The 21,217-nt window shown below is 40.5% G+C and overlaps 1 protein-coding gene across 1 annotated transcript in view; it reads left to right on the plus strand.

The window, feature by feature from the left end:
* The window catches only part of HACD3 (3-hydroxyacyl-CoA dehydratase 3), a 69,589-nt gene extending 52,886 nt beyond the window's left edge, over positions 1-16,703 (plus strand). The window contains exons 10-11 of the mRNA XM_073568872.1: positions 3,882-4,013; positions 15,879-16,703. Coding sequence (XP_073424973.1) covers positions 3,882-4,013; positions 15,879-15,955 — 209 coding nt within the window. The 3' untranslated portion in view covers positions 15,956-16,703. The remainder of the gene's footprint in view (positions 1-3,881; positions 4,014-15,878) is intronic.
* Positions 16,704-21,217: the final 4,514 nt, after the last annotated feature.

Consider the following 21,217-nt stretch of genomic DNA (forward strand, 5'->3'; position numbering starts at 1 on the left):
AGAACTTCAAGGAGAGAGGTTCCCTTGTTGCCAAAAAGGCTCCAGGGCGCCCAAGAAAGACCAGCAAGCGCCAGGACCGTCTCTTAAAAGTGTTTCAGCTGCGGGATCGGGCTACCAGCAGTGCAGAGCTTGCTCAGGAATGGCAGCAGGCAGGTGTGAGTGCATCTGCACGCACTGTGAGGCGGAGACTCTTGGAGCAAGGCCTGGTCTCAAGAAGGGCAGCAAAGAAGCCACTTCTCTCCAGGAAAAACATCATGGACAGACTGATATTCTGCAAGAGGTACAGGGAGTGGACTGCTGAGGACTGGGGTAAAGTCATTTTCTCTAATGAATCCCCTTTTCGATTGTTTGGGACATCTGGAAAACGGCTTATTCGGAGAAGACCAGGTGAGCGCTACCACTAGTCTTGTCTCATGCCAACTGTCAAGCATCCTGAAACCATTCATGTGTGGGGTTGCTTCTCAGCCAAGGGAATGGGCTCTCTCTCAGTCTTGCCTAAAAACGCAGCCATGAATAAAGAATGGTACCAGAATGTCCTCCAAGATCAACTTCTCCCAACCGTCCAAGAGCAGTTTGGTGATGAACAATGCCTTTTTCAACATGATGGAGCACCTTGCCATAAAGCAAAGGTGATAGCTAAATGGCTCAGGGAACAAAACATAGAGATTTTGGGACCATGGCCTGGAAACTCCCCAGATCTTAATCCCATTAAGAACTTGTGGTCAATCATCAAGAGACGGGTGGACAAACAAAAACCTTCAAATTCAGACAAAATAAAAGCATTGATTTTGCAAGAATGGACTGCTATCAGTCAGGATTTGATCCAGAAGTTGATTGAGAGCATGCCAGGGAGAATTGCTGAGGTCGTGAAGAAGAAGGGTCAACACTGCAAATATTGACTTGCTGCATTAACTCATTCTAACTGTCAATATAACCTTTTGCTACTCATAATATGATTGCAATTATATTTCTGTATGTGATAAAAACATCTGACAAACACACATAAAAACCAGAGGCCAGCAGATCATGTGAAAATATAATATTTGTGTCATTCTCAAAACTTTTGGCCATGACTGTACATGTCAACGAGCAGCCAAGAAAGTTCTTGTTTGCCTTGTCGTTCATGAATTGAAAGGGCCCGGTGAAGAGAAAATAATTTGTTATTGTCAGTGGTTTCAGACCTTCATTGCTGAAAAAGAAAACATATTGGACTATTCGTGGTACACTGATGAAGCCTGGTTTCACCTACTGTATGTGGCTACTTAAATTCACAAAACCCCCATATTTGAGCAGCTGATAACCTGCACTTGCTTCATGAGATGCCGCCTCATCCAGAAAAAGTTGGTGTTTGGTGTGCTGTTTCCTGGCAGCACATAATGGGCCTCATGTTTTGTTTGAAGCAACAGTGACAGCAGCAGTGTACATGGAAATCTTCCAAACCTTTGTCAATCAGCTGGACGATGAGGAAATTAGAATGGGCTACTTCCAACAAGATGGTGCATCACGTTTGTTCTCAGCATGGCAGAGATTGAAGCCTTCTTTGATGACATCGTTATCTCCAAGGGACTGTAGCCACCAAGATAGCCTGATTTAACACCGCCGGATTTTTTTTTTTCCATTTGAAAGGTCGGGTGTACAGTAACAAGCTACAAACATTACAGGCACTTAGAGAGAACACACAGCGAAGAAATTCAGGCTACGACCCCAGACATCCTGCGGAATACATTGAACAATATGGAATGGCACGTGCTTGTGAACGGTGGACATTTTCAACATCTGCTTCAGTTTCTCATGACTCAGATCGTCTTTTAGAAGTTACAGCAGTTTTTTTTTTCTGGGTAAAGTAGGGTGAAAATCAACCCTGTACAAGGTGGCAGAACTCTAGGTTCTGTGTGAACTTCCGAGGCTTCATTTTTATCGAGCATTGCAAATTGTGCACATGATATAAACTGTGTTCCAAATTATTATGCAAAAAGAGTTTAGGAGTGATAAGGTTGGAATTTTTTCGTTTGTCATTTAAACTCATTGATGGTGATGTGTGTCAGGGCTCTTTATATCACTGAAAGCAATTGCAGATACCAGTGCAAATTAGTTTGGCAGGTGTGTCCAAATAAAGGCAAGACTACTTAAGAAGGCTGTTCCACATTATTAAGCAGCCTACATTTTTTGCCAAAATGGGAAAGAAAAAGGATGTGTCAGCTTCTGAGAAGCAACAAATTGTGGAGTATTTAGGTCAAGGCATGACTACAATCAACATTGCCAAGACACTTCATCGTGATCATCGCACAATCAAGAAGTATGTAGCTGATTCCCAGCACACAAGATGCAGGGTCCTTCAGAGGTTTGCAGCTGTGCGTAAGCCGTCCTGTCGACCACCTCTATCCACTGCACACAAGCAGAAACGGCTCCAGTGGGCCAAACGATACATGAAGACTGACTTCCAAACTGTTTTGTTCACCGATGAGTGCCGTGCAACGCTCGATGGTCCAGATGGATGGAGTGGAGGATGGCTGGTTGATGGACACCCCATGAAAACACGGCTAAGGCGCCAACAAGGAGGAGGTGGAGTAATGTTTTGGGCTGGAATCATGGCGAGAGAGATTGTCGGCCCCTTTAGGATCCCTGAAGGGGTAAAGATGAACTCCATAATCTATGTGGAGTTTCTAAAACAGCACTTCCTGCCATGGTTCAAGAGGAAGAACCGTGCTTTCCGCAGCAAGATCATTTTCATGCATGATAATGCACCGTCTCATGCTGCAAATAACACATCTGCATCTCTGGCTGCTATGGGCATAAAAGAGGACAAACTTATGGTGTGGCCACCATCTTCCCCTGACCTCAACCCCATTGAGAACCAAGGAGTGTCTATGATGGCGGGAGGCCGTTCACATCTAAGCAACAGCTGTGGGAGGGTATTCTGTCCACATGCAAAACAATTGACGCACAAACCATCCAAAAACTGACAAATTCAATGGACGAGAGAGTTCAGAAGCTTCTTTCGAACAAGGGGTCCTATGTGCAAATGTAACATCACCTAGAATAAAGTTTTGACTTGAAAACTGTTTGATTTAATTTTGTAATAAGCTGATAATGCTTATAATTCACAATTGACCATTTTTTGTTCAAAATAAAAATAAAAAGGTTGAAAACTCTGCTGTTCATAATAATTTGGAATATGCATTTTGAGTGTTTCTTATTTTTAAAAATATACTGTTTTCATAGGCAGTTTGTTCAAAAACATTGCAATTATACTAGAATATTAGATGACTGGAAAATATCAATGACTGCAATTCATATAGGTAATTTAGAGAAAATATGAGGAAATATTTTTTGCATAATAATTTGGAACACAGTGTAGTTAAACTACACATGCTTGGTATCACCATGTCTGTAGCAAATGAAAGGATAAAATTAGCACACAATTTATCCCAGCCAGTGAATTTAATAATTAAAAAAATAATAATGAAAAATTGCTGTATTTTTAGTCACCTTGCTTCTCAAAGAGAGAGAATAAAAAAGCTATTGAAAATATGAATACTATAAGAAAAAAATAGAATCATTAACAGAATAGTGGTATTTTGTTTCTCACCTAAAAGAAATGTAATAACTTGTGATCAAAACATTGTATGCACCCCAAAATTGCACCAATTTAACCTAAAACTCGCCCCTCAAAAAATAAGTACTAATACAACTTCATCAATAGGAAAAAATAAATTATGGCAGAATATAATGGCACAAGCCTATTGTTGGTGCACATTGTGGATTTGATGGGAAGAGGTTCTGTAACACTAGAGACTTCTGCTGCTGTGATCGTATTGATTACCGATTATCCAATGTCCAATGTGTATATGATGCGATGCTAACTTTCGGTTCTCCCTCAGCTGTTTGTGTCCTCCTGTCAATGCCTATATTTACGGAGACTGGGATATTCGGCCTTCATCTCCCATCTCCTCTGAATGTAAACATCAGCTTCTCCATCTTCCTTTCCATCTACCTGCTGATCTTAGTTTTAGGTAAGTTCTGTATTTTATTTCTTGGGCTATTGACATGATTCTTCCATTTGTGACTAATGCAGGGTTTTTGCTCCATTTGTGTACACATTTTATATATTCTACATTTTGATACTAATTAATGGAAAAGGGAGGTTTATTTTTATACGTATTATTTCATTATTTTTTTTATTTCTATAGTTTGTCCCATAAAGATCAAAAAGGCTACTGTGGGAGTGGCATCATAATCATCATTACTATTTTTATTCAGTAATATTTTTACACTGTACTTGGCACAGACTTCACCTAAAACTGGCTGTACAGTGGTATAACAGTGACTGTTGTTGATGTTGAGACACTGGGATCGCTATTGTGCACACAATGCTCTTAAAGTTCAGTCTTTGGGAGCATGGAACTGGACATTTGGATGCACAATTGCACTGGTCAAAAATTTGGACACGTGTTCATAAAATGGTTTTCCTTGCTCTTATTTTAATGTGCACGTTGTAAATTCAGGCTCAAAGCGGCAACACCACCAGAGAAAGGTGTAGAGGAACACGTGTGAAACAGACTAAAATGTATGGTTTAATTTAGATTTCTCAAAGCACCCGCATTGCAAGCCCTTTGCATTCATTCACTGACGCAGTTTCACCTTAGTGTCATCTAGAATGGCTTTCCAACAGTTTTAAAGTACTTCTCAGAGGTGATGAGTACTTTTTGGCTGCTTTACCATCTCTCTGTGGTCCAACTTATCCCAAACCATCTCTATTTGGTTGACATCAAGTGATTGTGAAGGCCATGTCATCTGACGCAACCCCCCATCCCTCCACTTGGTCAGATAGCCTGTCGGTGTGTGTTTTGGGTTATTGTGGTAACAACATGTGTGTTGCAACGGGACAAAGGTCAAGCCATTTTGAGAATGTGTGTTTTGAATCCCAAACTTTAACTCCTCAGACCACAGTACAGATTTCCTCTGATTTAATGGCAATTCCTTGTGTTGCTTGGCTCCTTCAAGTCTCTTGTTTGCGGTTTTCAATAGTGGCTTCTTTCTTGTGGTTTCTGGACAGGTGACGTTGAGGTATCTGCTATTTGATGTCTGTGCATTATTTATGAGAGCTGTTATCTAATGCAGGGTTCCCCAACTCCAGTCCTCAAGGTCCACCAACAGGTCATGTTTTCAGGATTTCCTTAGTATTGCCCAGGTGATAATTGCATCACCTGTACAATACAAGGGAAATCTTGAAAACATGACCTGTTGGTGGGCCTTGAGGACTGGAGTTGGGGAACCCTGATCTAATGTACTGTCAATTTGCAGTTATTGAGATTGGTAACTTTGATTAACTTATCCTCTGAGGTAATTTTGGTCTTCCTTTTCTTGGGCAGATGAAAGCCAGTTTTATGAAAGCGATAGATGTTTTTCATGTTTGCACTTAAAGGTCGGTTAAATCAAAAAATCTCTAGAATCTTGATGTTATATCTTAAATGTGCACATTCCAATAAGAACAAGGAAAACCATTGTATGAACAGGTGTGTCCAGACTTTTGAAAGGTATTGTAAATAGTACCATGGCACAACTTTAAAAAGCCATCCACCTATGTTTAACCAAATGTTATCTGTAAAGGGTGGCGTTTCATGGTCGTGCATAAATTATAATTGTGGACCATCCACATGTCTCCTGACCTGAACTTAAGATCATCTTATAAGACTGTTTAGACTCCAGAAACCCATATGCCAGTCTGAAATCACAGACCCTACAGGAACTATGACATTTGGATCTGTGAGGCCACGTTAAGATGAAAGATACAAATTTAAGCAGCACTTACCATCTACTGATTTCAGTTCAATTTTGTATGCATAGTCAGGTATACTGCACATGAACTGTATAATTATGGAGGGAGTGCTTCTCACACATAGCTTAATTTTAATATATTACATGAATGCACTCACTTAGCATTTAAAGAAGACCTTTCACCAGTTTTCAGCCACTATTTCATGTGTCAGGTTAACATGCTTAGAGCTAAATAAAACTTCTGTTTTTTTGTCATCTGCATTGTGGAGATATTGGCTAGGAAAGTTTATATGCTAATTTTCGCTAAGATCAATGGAGTGTTGCCATTAATCTGCGAAGACTTTTTTTGAATATTCAAATTCCAGCAGATAATAGGGGGGAAAGGGTGGTGGTCTCACTGGATGCACGAAAGGCATTTGATAGGGTAGAGTGGGAGTATTTATGGGCAGTACTGAAATGTATGGGATTTGGGCATAGATTTATCTCCTGGGTTAAGTTACTGTATGTAGACCCGAAAGGATATATTAGGATTAATGGGGAGACTTCGGAGGCATTTGGGTTGTTCAGAGGAACTCGTCAGGGATGTCCATTGTCACCGTTATTGTTTGCTGTAGCGATGGAACCGTTAGCGATAAAAATTAGTAACTCCAAAGAAATACAAGGCTTTAGATATGGGGAATTGGAGGAAAAGATCGCCCTATACGCGGATGATATACTCCTTTTCTTAAAAGACGGCGGAGAAGCACTGACTGAGGTCATGGGCCTTATAGGGAAATTTGGATACTTTTCCAGATTGAGAATTAATTGGGACAAGTCATGTATCATGGGGATTGATAGAGAGCTGGGAGATCAAGATGTGGGGGGGGTAGTTAGACACTTGAAAGTAGTTAAGGAATTTAAATACCTCGGAATATGGGTATCTATGCCTATATCTAGATTTCTCGAACTAAACTTGGACCCATTACTAGTTAAATTTAAAGTTAAGATGACAGCGTGGTGTAAGCTAGTACTATCAATAGTGGGGAGGACAAATCTAATTAAAATGATTCTGATGCCTCAGTTGATGTACGTCCTCCATAATGCCCCGGTTTGGATTCCCAAGAAAAAATGTTACAAAATTAATACCATTTTTAGAGAATTGATTTGGGGGAAAAAAACAAGCAAAAATTAAATTGGAAATACTGCAAAGGGGGAAGGAAGAGGGTGGGTTGGCGGCGCCAAATCCATGGATATACTTTGTGGCAACGCAGGGGTAGCACTTTAGGGGTTGGCGAGAGGAGGGGAACTTAAGCGTTATGGGGAGAGTTTTGGCCCAACTGACCAACAAGAGAACATTGGTACAGAGTCTAGAAGCAGGAAACTTTGGGAGATTAGGGAAGGACATGCCCACATTTGGACTAATGCACAAAATATGGCAACATATCAAAATTCTTAGAAGAGTTGAGGAATTGACGACATACACACCTATCTGGGATAATGTGAACCTTTCTGAACTATACAAACTGAAGGACTTTATTGATTGGGAGAGGAGAGGTTTGCAATATGTGTGGCACCTGTTGGAGGGGTCTGAGATCAAGTCTTTTACTGTTTTGAAAGAAGAGTTTGGACTCCCATGTAGTGGGGAATTTCGATATTTTGGTCTCAGGCATGCATTTCAAGCGCAGAAACAGATAATGAATATGACGGTGCAGAGGGATGTGGTATTGGACTATGTGTGTGCGTCCGGGGGTACGAGAGGTGTTATATCTACCATCTATAGAGATTTATTATATTCTTACTTGACTGGGTTTCCTCTAACAGTAAAATCTAAATGGGAGAGAGAAGTGGGGGAAATAGTAGATGATACATGGGAGTCTATTTTAGAGTATATACCTAAACTCTCTTTGAGTGAGCCAGGTAGGATATCGCAAATATATATTGTACATAGAACATATAAGACTCCAGAACTTATGAGGAAAATGGGCTTGAGGGATAATGCGGAGTGTCCAAGATGTGGGTATGAACCTGCGGGAATGCTCCATATGCTTTGGTCTTGTCCAAGACTTTCATTATACTGGGAGGAGGTTATAGGGCTTGTTGAGAAGATATACCGATGTGATATAGGAAGGGACCCAGTAACGTGTGTGTTGGGGTATGTGGAGGAGGTGTCGGTGGGGAATGCCTATAAGTCCATCATAGCAAAACTCTTATATATTGCCCGTAAGCTGATAGCTCAAAAATGGATCGATGCTGAACCCCCAACGACTGGGGAGTTTGTTATCCGTGTGAATAACGTAATCCGATTGGAGGAGAGAATTTATAGAAGGCGACATACGGAAGCTCACTTTGAAAAACTCTGGGCCATGTGGTTACAGTGGAGACAATCACATTGAGAAAGTCGGTATTGCAGTTGGGAAGGGGGGGAGGGAGGAGGTCGGGTTAGGTTATCTTTTCTTTTTATGACGGGGAGGAAATTGAATGTCGTGTATTCTTCTATATGCAATGGAGATGATTTGAAAGCTTTGCTTGAATGTAATTATAACGACATTTGAATATAATAAAAATCTTTGGTTTAAAAAAAAGATCAATGGAGTGTTAATAGAGATTTGTCTCGGAGGCCGTATTGCTCAGTCTGGACAGTGATGTGTTCCTTCTGATTTTTCTTCCTCTGATTAAAACGTATGGGGGGGGCACCTGCTCCTTCAACAGCTCACGACGTTGAAGGAGAAGCCCCCAGCATCTGTCTGTGCTCATGAGATACCTTTTTAACTGGTTAATGATTTTTTTTTTTTCCTGAAGTTTGGGCTTTCTTGGGATTCAATTTCAGAACCTATAGCATGTAAGGAGCTATAGCAGTGTGCTACAGCCATCACGGATAAAGACAGGAATAATTTCTGTGAATAAAGCTCTAAAAAGTTTTCTTCATTACAGGCATAAGGTACTAGTATACAGCTCTGGCAAAAATTAAGAGACCACTGCAAAATTGTAAACTGCTCTTTTATTCTAAAAACTACTGACATGTCTTCGAATTTCCAAGCACTAAATTTTTTATTTATTTTCAGAAAATGAGAAATGGTCAAAAGAACAAAAAAATGCAGTGCTTGCAGACCTCAAATAATAAGGCTGTGTTCACGCGTTGCTTTTTTTCACTTTTTTTGCGTTTTTACCAAATAAAACGCTTAAAAGAAGCTTCCCATTCATTTTAATTAATTCCGCACTTTCTGTGTATATTGATGCATTTTTTTCCGCCAAAAAAAGCGCATCGCGGAAAAAACCGCAGCATGCTCATTAATTTCGTGGAAAATTCCACATTTCTAGCTATTTTCTATGTGACTGGGACCGCTCCGGAAAAAAACGCATGTTTTTTGAGCAAAAACCGTGCAGAAACGAGCGGAAAAAAAATCCCGTTTTCTGGGAAGGAGTCAGGTTTTCAAGCAGAAATTTTCTGCATACGTGTGCACATAGCCTAAGAAAAAAGTTCATAATCATTTAGAAACAACAATACTAATGTTTTAACTCAGAAAGAGTTCAGAAATCAATATTTTTTGGAATAACCATTATTTTTAATCACAGCTTTCATGCGTCTTGGCATGCTTTCCACCAGTCTTTCACACTGCCGGTCTTTGCCACTCCTGGTACAAAAATTTAAGCAGTTCTTCTTTGTTTGATGGCTTGTGACTATCCATCTTCCTCTTGATTACATTCCAGAGGTTTTCAATGGGGTTTAGGTCTGGAGACTGGGCTGGCCATGAGAGGGATTTGATGTGGTGGTCCTTCATCCACACATTGATTGACCTAGCTTTGTGGCATGGCGCATTGTCCTGCTGGAAAAAACAGTCCTCAGAGTTGGGGAGCATTGCCTGAGTTGAAGAAATCGACTGTTTTTCCAAGATAACCTTGTATGCGGTTTGATTCATACGTCCCTCACAAAGATTAACCTGCCCAATTCCAGCCTTGCTGAAGCATCCCCAGATCATCACCAATCCTCCACCAAATTTCACAGTGGGTGCAAGATACTGTGGCTTGTACGCCTCTCCAGGTCTCCGTCTAACCATTAGACGATCAGGTGTTGGGCAAAGCTGAAAATTAGACAAGAGGACGTGATACCATCAATTACAATATTTAAAATTATAATATATATATCAAAATGTATCATAAACTAGTATACCCCCCAGGGCTGTGGAGTCGGTAAGCCACAGTTGCGACTCCGACTCCTGGATTTTATCAGGCTCCGACTCCGGCTCCGACTCCGACTCCTTCATAAATGGCCAATTCATAACAACAAATTTACTGTTGTAAAATATTAAACATCGTGCTTATTCAGTTTCTCACCATCATATAAGTAATCAGACCACTTAGAGCAAAAACTACATTTATTAGAATACAATTAGAATATAGCAAATAACTTTTATAAACTTTTCTAAACTGTAAGTAAATATGCAATAAACACTTTTATGCAGTTAATAAGAAGAAATCTATAAATTTGTCCTCAGAAAAAGTATTGCCTCTGTCAGATCCTCCTTCATGGATGCCCTCAAATCTGATCTAATTATTTTGAGAGCAGAGAACAACCTCTCTACACTAACTTGTGTTGGTGGCAAAGCAGTAACCACTCAGGCAACATCTCTGACAATGTCAGGATACAGAGGAATCGCTTGTTGCACTGTTATTTTTGATGAACGGTCAAATTTCTCAATTTCTTTTAGTGCACATGAAAAATTCTGCTGAAATGTACTGGCTGTGTTCCTTGATGGGGATGACTCTTCTTCTATGCGGGAACGCTTTGCACGGTCCTTGTGATCCAAATATTTTTCGAAATTAAATTCTTCATCAGTTGATGATGAGGGTGAAGATGTGGCAGGACGACCAAATTCTTCTTGTTCCTCCTGACTGTTCTGCAACCCTTTCATCCTTACTGCTATTTCAAACAGAGCTTCTTTTCCTTTACTTAGCTGTTGATCATCTAGAAGAATCCGATGCATTGGGTCTACATAAACAGCTGCTAAAAGAATATTATTTTGTAATAGTAGCTCCTCTCTCCGTTTCATTGATGTAGCAATGCCACTTGCAATTAACCCTCCTCTTTGGGACAGGCGAAACATCAGGTTCTTCTACTCCTTTAAGAAAATACCTGGAGTTAAGTCCTCTGCTTGTAATTTTTTAGTCACTGTAAATGGGTGCTCTAGCAATTTTTCCAGCTCAGTCACCTGATTCCACTGACTTTCATTTAGCGTCAGTTGAGGGTTAGCCATGTCTACAAGAAAGGTTTTCAGTTCAACCAAGCGCTGAATCATTAAGTAAGTACTGCCCCATCGTGTGGCTTGATCAATAATTGCCCCTTTTCCAGCACGTCTCTTCAAAATTGAGTCAACTTTAGGGGTTCTGGCAACAGTAGCCAATTTTCTCACCTTGCCAATCAGTGCAGCAGCATGTCCTTCTTGCAGACTGTCTCTTATAGCCAGCTGTAGCGTATGCACAACACAGCGCATGTGATGAATGAAAGAACATATTGACACAGTTTCAACAAGATCATCTAAACTATCATGTTGCTGTTCATCTGAAGCAACTTCAGTTTGCTCCTCAGTTACAATACTGTGTTCCTCTATTTCAAACATTTCTGTGTCTGTGGACCCAGAATGTTCTTCTAGCTGCTGGTCACCATCATTACTCTCATTCATTAGCTTAATAGTACTTATCATATTTGAAGCATTGTCAGTTACGACAGAAAGAACTTGCTCTTTTTTAAGTTCATAGTCTTGCAGAACCTTTTCTACCAAGACCTGGAGAAACTCACTGGTGTGATGAGCTTTGGTGTCTTTTACTGCCAATGTCTTGGTAACTATTTCATTTTTGTCACAAACAAATCGGACATTGATGGCAAAATAGTTCACTCTGTGACGTGTGCAGGCATCCATTTTAAGAAACAAAGCGTCCCTTGAGAGTTTTTTTAAGTTCTTCCTTTTGTTTAAAAGCTTCTTCGATTACTAATTTTCTAATACTCTCTCTCCAGAGAAACACCAAGCTTGCGGGCCATTTCCCCATTCAGACACATAAAAGCTGGTCGTGAAAATAATGAAATAGGCACACTATCCTTTACAACAATCTCTATGATCTGTTTATTAAATGTATCTACTGTCATTGTCACAGTAACTTTGTCACTGACAAAATATCTTGCAACTGATGGCTGCAAAGTTCTCTGCTCCTTTGTTTGGCTGGAAGAGCTGGGCACTGGTTCATTGGTTTGGATGCAGTCTTTCTCATCCACTGCTTTCAGTACTTCTGGATGAAAGCGCTGTAAATGTCTCTTTAGATTAGAAGCTCTGGTAGGAGCATTTTTATCTTTGCCTGAATATGCACTCATCTTGGCTTCACAGCATTTGTTTTCGTCTGGATCATTTGTCATACACTGACAGACATAATGTTTTCTATCTTGAGTGATGGTGAAATGTTCAAATACAGCTGATTTAATGTGATGCTTCTTTGGCATTCTCAGGCTTTTAATTCTGCATTCACAATCCAAATGACAATTGTTTTTCCTAAAAACAATTGTACAAAATTATTGCCAGGTTGTACAACTGATATAGTGGTCAGTAATACTGTTATTATTCCTCATGTACTCACAGTTAACTGATGCAAAGTTTGTTGAAAGGATAATACTTCTTACAGTCTTCCTCTTCTGAGTAGCAGGCAGCTGTGAGATGCTTGGAAGACGCACACCTAGTATGATCTAGTCTAGAGGAGGAGCTTTACTACTAAGAATTTGCAACACATTTTCACTTTCAGTTTCATACATTGTAAGTAGGGGGGTTGGGGCAGCATGAGGTTAACCAAGTATAAGATTAGATAAGGGCAGTGGAGAACAGTGACACACAAGAAGTAAGAAATGTCTCTATCTCCAGCAGAACTGCTTATCACTGTTGTTCATAGTTTGATAGAACATATATATTTGAGTAACATTTATAAAATTCATATGAAAGTTCAATTATGAAATATTAATACATTTTTTTTAAAGCTAGAGTCGGTACATTTCTACCGACTCCGATTCCAACCAAAACTAACTCCGACTCTCCGACTCCGACTCCACAGCCCTGATACACCCCTCTTGAAAATTAGATGGCAGACCATCCGGATAATGATTAACAAAAACCACTGAGAATGACGGAGATAAAAACGGGCAGGAGTCAGTGGGAAAAAATGTATAATTAACAGAGAAAATATATAAAATGATACAATAAAACAGTGACTTTCAAATAACCTGTATTAGATAATGGCACAAAAACACATAATAGATGTGCATAATATGATAAAAGGGCACATAACCGCAAATAATTACACATAGGACACCATGAGTATATAAAATCAGCTCAATGTTGAGATGTTAAAATCATGGAAACCCATAATAAAAGAATAGGCTTAATTAGTAAAACCAGGTAGATTGCCTATAACACGAAAAAATGAAAAAATACCCCCAAAGTGCTAATAAAGTGCAATGGTACCAAAAAAGCAAAAGAAGTGCAATGATAAAGGCAAATATACCTGTAAGCCATATATATGAACCGCGGTGTGGGGCGCGTTCTTGTGGCACACAGCGGTTCATATATATATGGCTTACAGGAATATTTGCCTTCATCATTGTACTTCTTTTTGCTTCTTTTTGTGCCATTATCTAATAAAGGTTATTTGAAAGTCACTGTTTTATAGTATCATTTTATATATTTTCTCTATTAATTATACATTTTTTCCACTGACTTCTGCTCGTTTTTATCTCTGCCATTCTCAGTGGTTTTTGTTTTAAAGCTGAAAATTAGACTCATCAGAGAAGATTACCTTACTCCAGTTCTCTATGGTCCAATCCTTATGGTCTTTGGCAAACTTCAGCCTGGCTTCTCCTTTGCTTGTCATTGATGAAATGCTTTTCTCTAGCTTTACATGACTTGAGTCCTGCCTCTCGGAGCCTTTTACAAACTGTTCTTGCCGTGCACTTCAGCCCAGCTGCCATTTGCCATTCCTTTTGTAGGTCACTTGATGTCATCCTGCAGTTGCTGAGTTACATTCAAATAAGATGACGGTCATCCCGGTCAGTGGAGAGTCATTTTCGCCCTCTGCCAGTCTGTAGCTTTGTTGTCCCCATTGTCTGCTGCTAGACCTTGTTGTAATGGACTACCGTCTTAGAAATTTTAAGGATGGAGGCAACATGATGCTCACTGTATCCTTCTGCTAGTAAAGCCAGAATTGAGCCCTTCTTTTCCTCACTCAATACTTTTCTTTTCAACTCCTTTGGCATCGTTAAAAGTTATTTTTCATTCCTATTACTTTTGGGATATTTGTTATGAATGAGTCACCATAGGAGGCAAAAACAGAAATACTAGCTAAGACCAGAAAACCAGAGAAGTTGGCAGCTATCGGATTGCAGACCCCTGAACCTATCAACAACAACTAGCAGTAGCCGTGGGGGGTTCCTACGATGCCCTAGACCCCTCGATCACAGCCGGAGAACTAAATAGCCTAAAGACAGAAAGGGAAATCTAAACTGCCCCAGAGCAGACCCCAAAGCAATAGGCAGCCCCCAACATATAATGACGGTGAAGCAAGATGAAAAAACACTCACACAGATAGAAAGATAGGCAGAGCAAATGATGGGGCCCAAGCTAACTAAATAGGACAGGATAGAAAAGCTGCTGTCTGCAATCCGCCAAAACCCTATCAAAACAAGAGCCAACAGACTGATAGGGAAAAAAGCCCTGAAGAAGCTAGGCTTCAAAAAGACTATATCAGTACTCAGGTATTTTCTGAAGACAGAGCAAAAAGGAATTCCGCTCACCCCAGCAGGGAATGGCAGAAATCCAGAAAAACAAGGCAAAACAAAACCAAAACACAAATGCAAAAAGCAGAGCAGAAAACTTAGCTTTTGAGGAGCAGGAATCAGACTGGTCTCCTAGAATCCCTCTGAGAAATCACCAGCAAGGCAGAAGGGTGTCGGCTGCCTTATATCCAGTCAGCAATTCCAGTCACCCAGTCATCATCATCCTGCTCAGGTGCTTGGTAATCAGCCTCACTACCTTCCTTCACCAGAAGAGGGAGTTCATCAGACCTCAATGGTGAAGGGGAAAATGAACTCACAACAGATATTACTAGCACTTTTTGCCATCCAGCTTGTCCTATTGCAAGAAGATTGTGAACACCACAGCAGGGTTTTTTATACTTTCCTTCGTTAAATAAGATTTGGTTCAGGTGATCACCTAATCAGAAGCACATTAAGTAGAATGAGGCGTACTCTGGTTGGAATTCAACTGACACTGGAATGGAATGGCTGTCAGACATGTAGAGAAGCTGATTTTTATAAAACTGTGCAGTGTTCTCTTAAATTTTGCCAGAGCTGTATCGAGTTTCAGCGTTAGTAGCTACGTTAAGGCTTTGTGCCCACGTAGCGTTTTTTAAGTATTTCTGCAGCGCATTTAGACAAGTGATTCTGCTGCAGAAACGCTTAAGAAAAGCATCCAATTGATTTTTAATGAAAAACGCACATGTTGTGCCAATGGTGCGTTTTGAACCGCTTAGTGATTAAAAACGCAGCATGTTCTTTAATTTTGCGGAATCGCACGCAATTCCACATACCATCAATTATATGGGCAAAAATGCTTAGGAAAACGCATGCAAAAACGCTTGACAATCGCTTACAAAAGCGTGTCAAAAAACGCATGCGTTTTCCCGGGAGCAGAGTGTGCGATTCTGCTCAGGTTTATTCTGCTTCAGAATCGCTACGTGGGCACATAGCCTAATGAAGATTTTTGTATTCGCATACAGATTATTCACAATTTGGAATAACCCAGCAAGAACCCGCTCTAATCACTTAGTGACACCCCGGGGTGTCAACACTATAAGGCAGATATATAGATTATTAATTCTATAGTTGTATCTATCCCTCGCAAGCCCTTACAAGATCTCCACAATTTGCATAAACCCTTTTGTGAATATAAGTTATGCAAAAATGAGAACAATGCGTTGCTTGACTTTAATATTTTTATTATTGTAAAACCTCAAATATTCTTTTCTTTTTCATTTGTCTAAGAAGAAAATGATGATAAAACTGAAAAATAATTGAATCCTTTATTCTATCACAGGACTTGTCATCAACTTCCGTCACTTGCTCAAACAAAGACGCAAACGTTTGGGAAGCCGGCAGAAGAAGATGCGTTGATGTCTCAGTTTTGGGATTTTCTTCCAAGATGGTGGAATGAGGAATTTAAAATTCTTCTATTGTTTTGTTTTTTGTTGTTTTTCTTTTCACCCATTGTTTTTTCTTTTTGTTTTCCTTGCTGGGAACAAATAATGAATATGTGTATTTCTTAGGGCCTGTTCACATTGTATTTTGCAGTGTGTTCATGTTTCTGACCAGTGCTTCCATCTGGATCCCCAAAGAATGGGATTTAGACGTGCCCATGATGGAGCCATTGAATAAGACAAACTGGGTCCAAAGTAAACTTTGGGCTGTGTGTTCTGTCTTTTTAGACAGGCCCTTTGCGCTATACCATCCATCACCTTCACAGCACTAGTAATGGAGGCTGACAATTGTCACTTACACCTCTAGATGTAATGAAATATAGTATCACCAACTATTGGTGTGGAGTTACAAATATTCCATGAGACACACAAAGGTCCCTATGAACATTCCTTACCACAAAGCATGGCACAACTGGCTTATGATTCTGACTACCTAAATTAGCATCAGCAGGTTCTGAATCTGTATTTAAGAGATGAAATCAATGATTTATTTTGTAGTACTAAAGTATTTCTGGCAATATGTAAAGGCTGCCGTCCAAATAACGGTTTATTACCTGCATCCGGAGGCATGTGGTGCTGAGCCACCAGAGTTACCTATGTGTTCTTGCTGGATTATGGATACATGGAATATGTGTGTGGAATAAAGGACTGAGATTTTTACTGTACCACATTTGATTGTTTAGTAATAATGATTCACATTGAAAGACAATATATATGAAGGGTGTATAGCTGGACACCATAACATCCAATTATTATACGCTCTCCCTGTGACAAGTGATGTGTATACGCTGTTCTCCATAGATGAATGCTTTTCAGTGTAAAGGGAACCAGTCATCAGAAACTGTCTCTGTTAATGCAGCTGTGTATGTCTTGCTCTGAAACGCTTAGGCCACATTCACACATTCAGTATTTGGTGAGTTTTTTACCTCAGTATTTGTAAGCCAAAATCAGGAGTGGAACAATCATAGGAAAAGTATAATCGAAACACGTCACCGCTTCTGCATTTTTCACCAACTCCTGATTTTGTCTTACAAATACTGAGGTAATCACAATATACCTGAGGAAGACATTTTATACTGTCGAAACGCGTTGTATGTGCTTTTTCTTGAGAAATATTAAAAACCTTTTTTGGATAATAAGAAGCCTTGGATCCTACACCTATGGGAGCGCAAATAGCCTGGTATAAAATGTATTGAGATACTGAGGTAAAATACTGATCAAATACTGAACATGGCCTTACGCATGCTTGCAAAGGCCGTCTGATGTCTGTGTCTTGGATGACAAGTCCGAGGCAGGTCCTTAGCAGCTTCTCCCTGCCCCAATTTCTCTGACAGACTGGTCTATCCTTATACACACCCAAAGTGATAGTCCTGTTAGTCTATGGGAGCGGGGAGGATAGAAGCCTCCGAGAACTGGCTCAAACTAGTCAACTGAATTCTAAAAAGTAGATTTTCTGTGAAATCCTTCAGCGTTTCAAAGTAAAACATGCGCAGCTGCAATACTGCAACCAGACTTATTTATGCTGCCTTTGGTTTTAGAAGCCATGCGGTTCTTACCGTAAAATCTTTCTCGGAGCTTTCATTGGGGGGACACAAGAAACCATAGGTCTATGCTGCTGCCACTAGGAGGCTGACACTGGGCAATAAAAATAAGTTAGCTCCTCCTCAGTAGTATACACCACCAACTGAAGCCAAGGCGATCAGTTAGTGTGAAAGCAGTAGGAGAAGCAACTTAAAATAAAATACAGACTGGCTCAACAGAGGCATTTAGAAAACAATGGGTGTTGTGACCCCAAAGAAGGCTCCAAGAAAGAGATTTTAAGGTAAGAACCCAAAATCTTAATTTCTCTATTGCTTCATTGGGGGACACGGAAAACCATGGATGTTCCAAAGCAGTCCCCAAGGGTGGGAAGTCAAAAAGGAGTAGTCAAATAACCGAGCATAGGAAAGAATTTGAGATCGGCCACTGTATTATGCAGAAATACTTCTGCCCAGGCTCAAACTCCAAGGAGTATTCTGTAGAACCTGGAAAAGGTAAGAACAGATAACTGAAGAACGGCTTAGCGAGCTGCAATTAGAGGCCTGAAGAATGGTGCAGGAGGCCATAGGCCCAGATGAAGAGAGCAGGAATACATTGATGGAGCTCTGTCCCTTGCCAATATGTGTCCAGAATTGTAGAGTGGATCCAGACTGCAACCCCTGGCAAAAATTATGGAATCACCGGCCTTGGAGGATGTTCATTCAGTTGTTTAATTTTGTAGAAAAAAAGCAGATCACATGGCACAAAACTAAAGTCATTTCAAAGGGCAACTTTCTGGCTTTAAGAAACACTAAAAGAAATCAAGAACAAAAAATGTGGTAGTCAGTAATGGTTACTTTTTTAAACCAAGCATAGGGGAAAAATTATGGAATCACTCAATTCTGAGGGAAAAAATTATGGAATCACCCTGTAAATTTTAATTCCCAAAACTAACACGTGCATCAAATTAAATCTGCATGTTAGTCTGCATCTAAAAAGTAGTGAGCACACCTTGGAGAGCTGTGGTACCAAATGGACTGACATGAATCATGACTCCAACACGAGAGATGTCAATTGAAACAAAGGAGAGGATTATCAAACTCTCAAAAAGAGGGTAAATAATCACGCAATGTTGCAAAAGATGTTGGTTGTTCACAGTCAGCTGTGTCTAAAATCTGTACCAAATACAAACAACATGGGAAGGTTGTTAAAGGCAAACATACTGGTAGACCAAGGAAGACATCAAAGCGTCAAGACCGGAAACTTAAAGCAATATGTCTCCAAAACAGGAAATGCACAACAAAACAAATGAATGAATGGGAGTCAACGTCTGTGACCGAACTGTAAGAAACCGCCTGAAGGAAATGGGATTTACATACAGAATGTCAGGAACACCGCACTGCACTTGCTCACCGAGCCAGTGCGCATGTCCTGAGTACAAACCTGTGCCCAAAGATACCTGTGGAGCGGGGCAGCAGTGAGGACAATGCGTGCTCCAGGCTCACAGGACCTGTGTCACTGAAGGTAGACAGCAGTGAAGGACCTACGATCATGTGACTGCAGGGGGCGGGGCTTAGCGTCCTGCTGCTGGAGATAAGTGTAGGATTCTACTTCAGGGATCCTCAAGTCAGACAAACGGGGGTCATACACAGAGAGGGCAGCGCGGTACCAGAGGGACAAGCAGAGAGTAGTCAGAACGTAAGCAATGAGTCATACACGGAGATAGCAGCACAGTACAAGAGGGGCAATCAGAGACTAGTCAGGACATAGGTAATGAGTCAGAAACCAGAGAAGCAGTAAACAGTACAGAATCAAGAGACAAACTCACAACAGGGGACAGAACCAGGTCAGAACCATATAAGCAAGCTAGAAGACAATCAGAAGGCACAGGCACACAGGGGTCACCACACTCAGCCAAAGGCAAAAGTATAACTGACAGGGATTGGAGTCTCCCAGGGCTATAAGAAGCTCTCCTTGAGCCAAAGAGAGGCTACAATAATTAACCCCCGGCGTTCAGGTCAAGCCTGCACTGAGCTCAAGACATTAACCCCTGTTGTGCAGGTCAAATCCTGGACTGGGATCATGACACAGAAAAGCTAAACGAAAGCCATCATTAACACCTAAACAGAAAAAAACAAGGTTACAATGGGCTAAGGAAAAGCAATCGTGGACTGTGGATGACTGGATGAAAGTCATATTCAGTGATGAATCACGAATCTGCATTGGGCAAGGTGATGATGCTGGAACTTTTGTTTGGTGCCGTTCCAATGAGATTTATAAAGATGACTGCCTGAAGAGAACATGCAAATTTCCACAATCATTGATTATATGGGGCTGCATGTCAGGTAAAGGCACTGGGGAGATGGCTGTCATTACATCTTCAATAAATGCACAAGTTTATGTTGGAAGAATATTTAGAATTGAGAGTCCTCAATGGTTGATACCTTTTAATGGCTAACTGAAAAGATGGCAACAAGTTGCAAGCTTTCGAGACTACGCAGGTCTCTTCATCAGTCTTGACTAGTACAAAATCTGAAGGATAACATATTTATACAAAAGACAATGTATAGTCACTGCACACGCTGATTGTACTTAATGTGAAGTAAATTTATTGCTTGACAGTGAGGAAGCGACATCAAACGACGTTTCGGCCACATCGGCCTTTATCACAAAGTCGCTGTAATAAAATACATACATAAAAATATCAAAAAATTGTAAACTTTATACAAAATATATACACATAGTATCCAGAGAGCATGGAATATAAGCACTAGAATTATTTAGAAAGATGTGGAGACATCAAACACGTGAAACTGAGAGATAACGCAGTAGATAAGAAACATGAAGGAGCGTGGTCATACCCTTTTCAATTGAATGTAGGGTCTGTTTTCACCAAATCGATAGTGTCACTGCTAGGCATAAATGAGTTGATAGCATATTCTGTAAGTAGGGATAGATGAACATATCGTTAGGGTGACATAAATAAAGAAAAAAAATAAAAAATAAAGAGTAAAAAATCAAGTACTGAACTGGGTGGCTGGAGGACAGATGGATAAAACAGATTAACCAGCATAAGTGGCGTAGCTAGTTGTATACAAAAAAGACAGTGAGGGACTGTAAAAATATGCCCAGGTATCTAGCTGTCCAGACAAAAGCTGTCTTCTATTTAGGGAAAACAAAGAAATATACCAAAGTTGCCGCTAAATCCTGTTCCTTGAAGAGGTGGTGGACTGGTAAATATGCCACTGCTAAACAAAGAAAAAGGGGGTACATTAGAGATGTGGCAGGATTGGTGGTCCTGGATTGGGACCATACAAAAGTTGGTGATGCAGCGGTGGTCCTGGGTAGGGACCATGGTAAGGTTGGTGGTACAGCAGTGGTCCCAATGGGACAGTACTTACTATTATTGGTGGCTCAGTGGAGTGTGAAGTCTGCACAATGGTGCCAGAGCAGTGAGTGAGCGCTGGATCACAGGCTGTGCTTTTTATCCTGTCTGGTCCGGTCATGTGACCGGAAGTGACATCAGACGCCGGGGCGTGTGCATTGGAGCACGGCCGTAGTGTCTCACAGTGATCCCCACCAAAAAGATGGCGCTGGCTGTTCACACATGCGCAGTAGAGCGCAATCAAAGAAAACCTAATGAGGCCATGCAGAGACTGCT

Source organism: Dendrobates tinctorius, unplaced genomic scaffold (assembly GCF_039654945.1).
Source record: "Dendrobates tinctorius isolate UK_male_01 unplaced genomic scaffold, ASM3965494v1 ptg000022l, whole genome shotgun sequence".
Taxonomy (NCBI): Eukaryota; Metazoa; Chordata; class Amphibia; order Anura; family Dendrobatidae; genus Dendrobates; species Dendrobates tinctorius.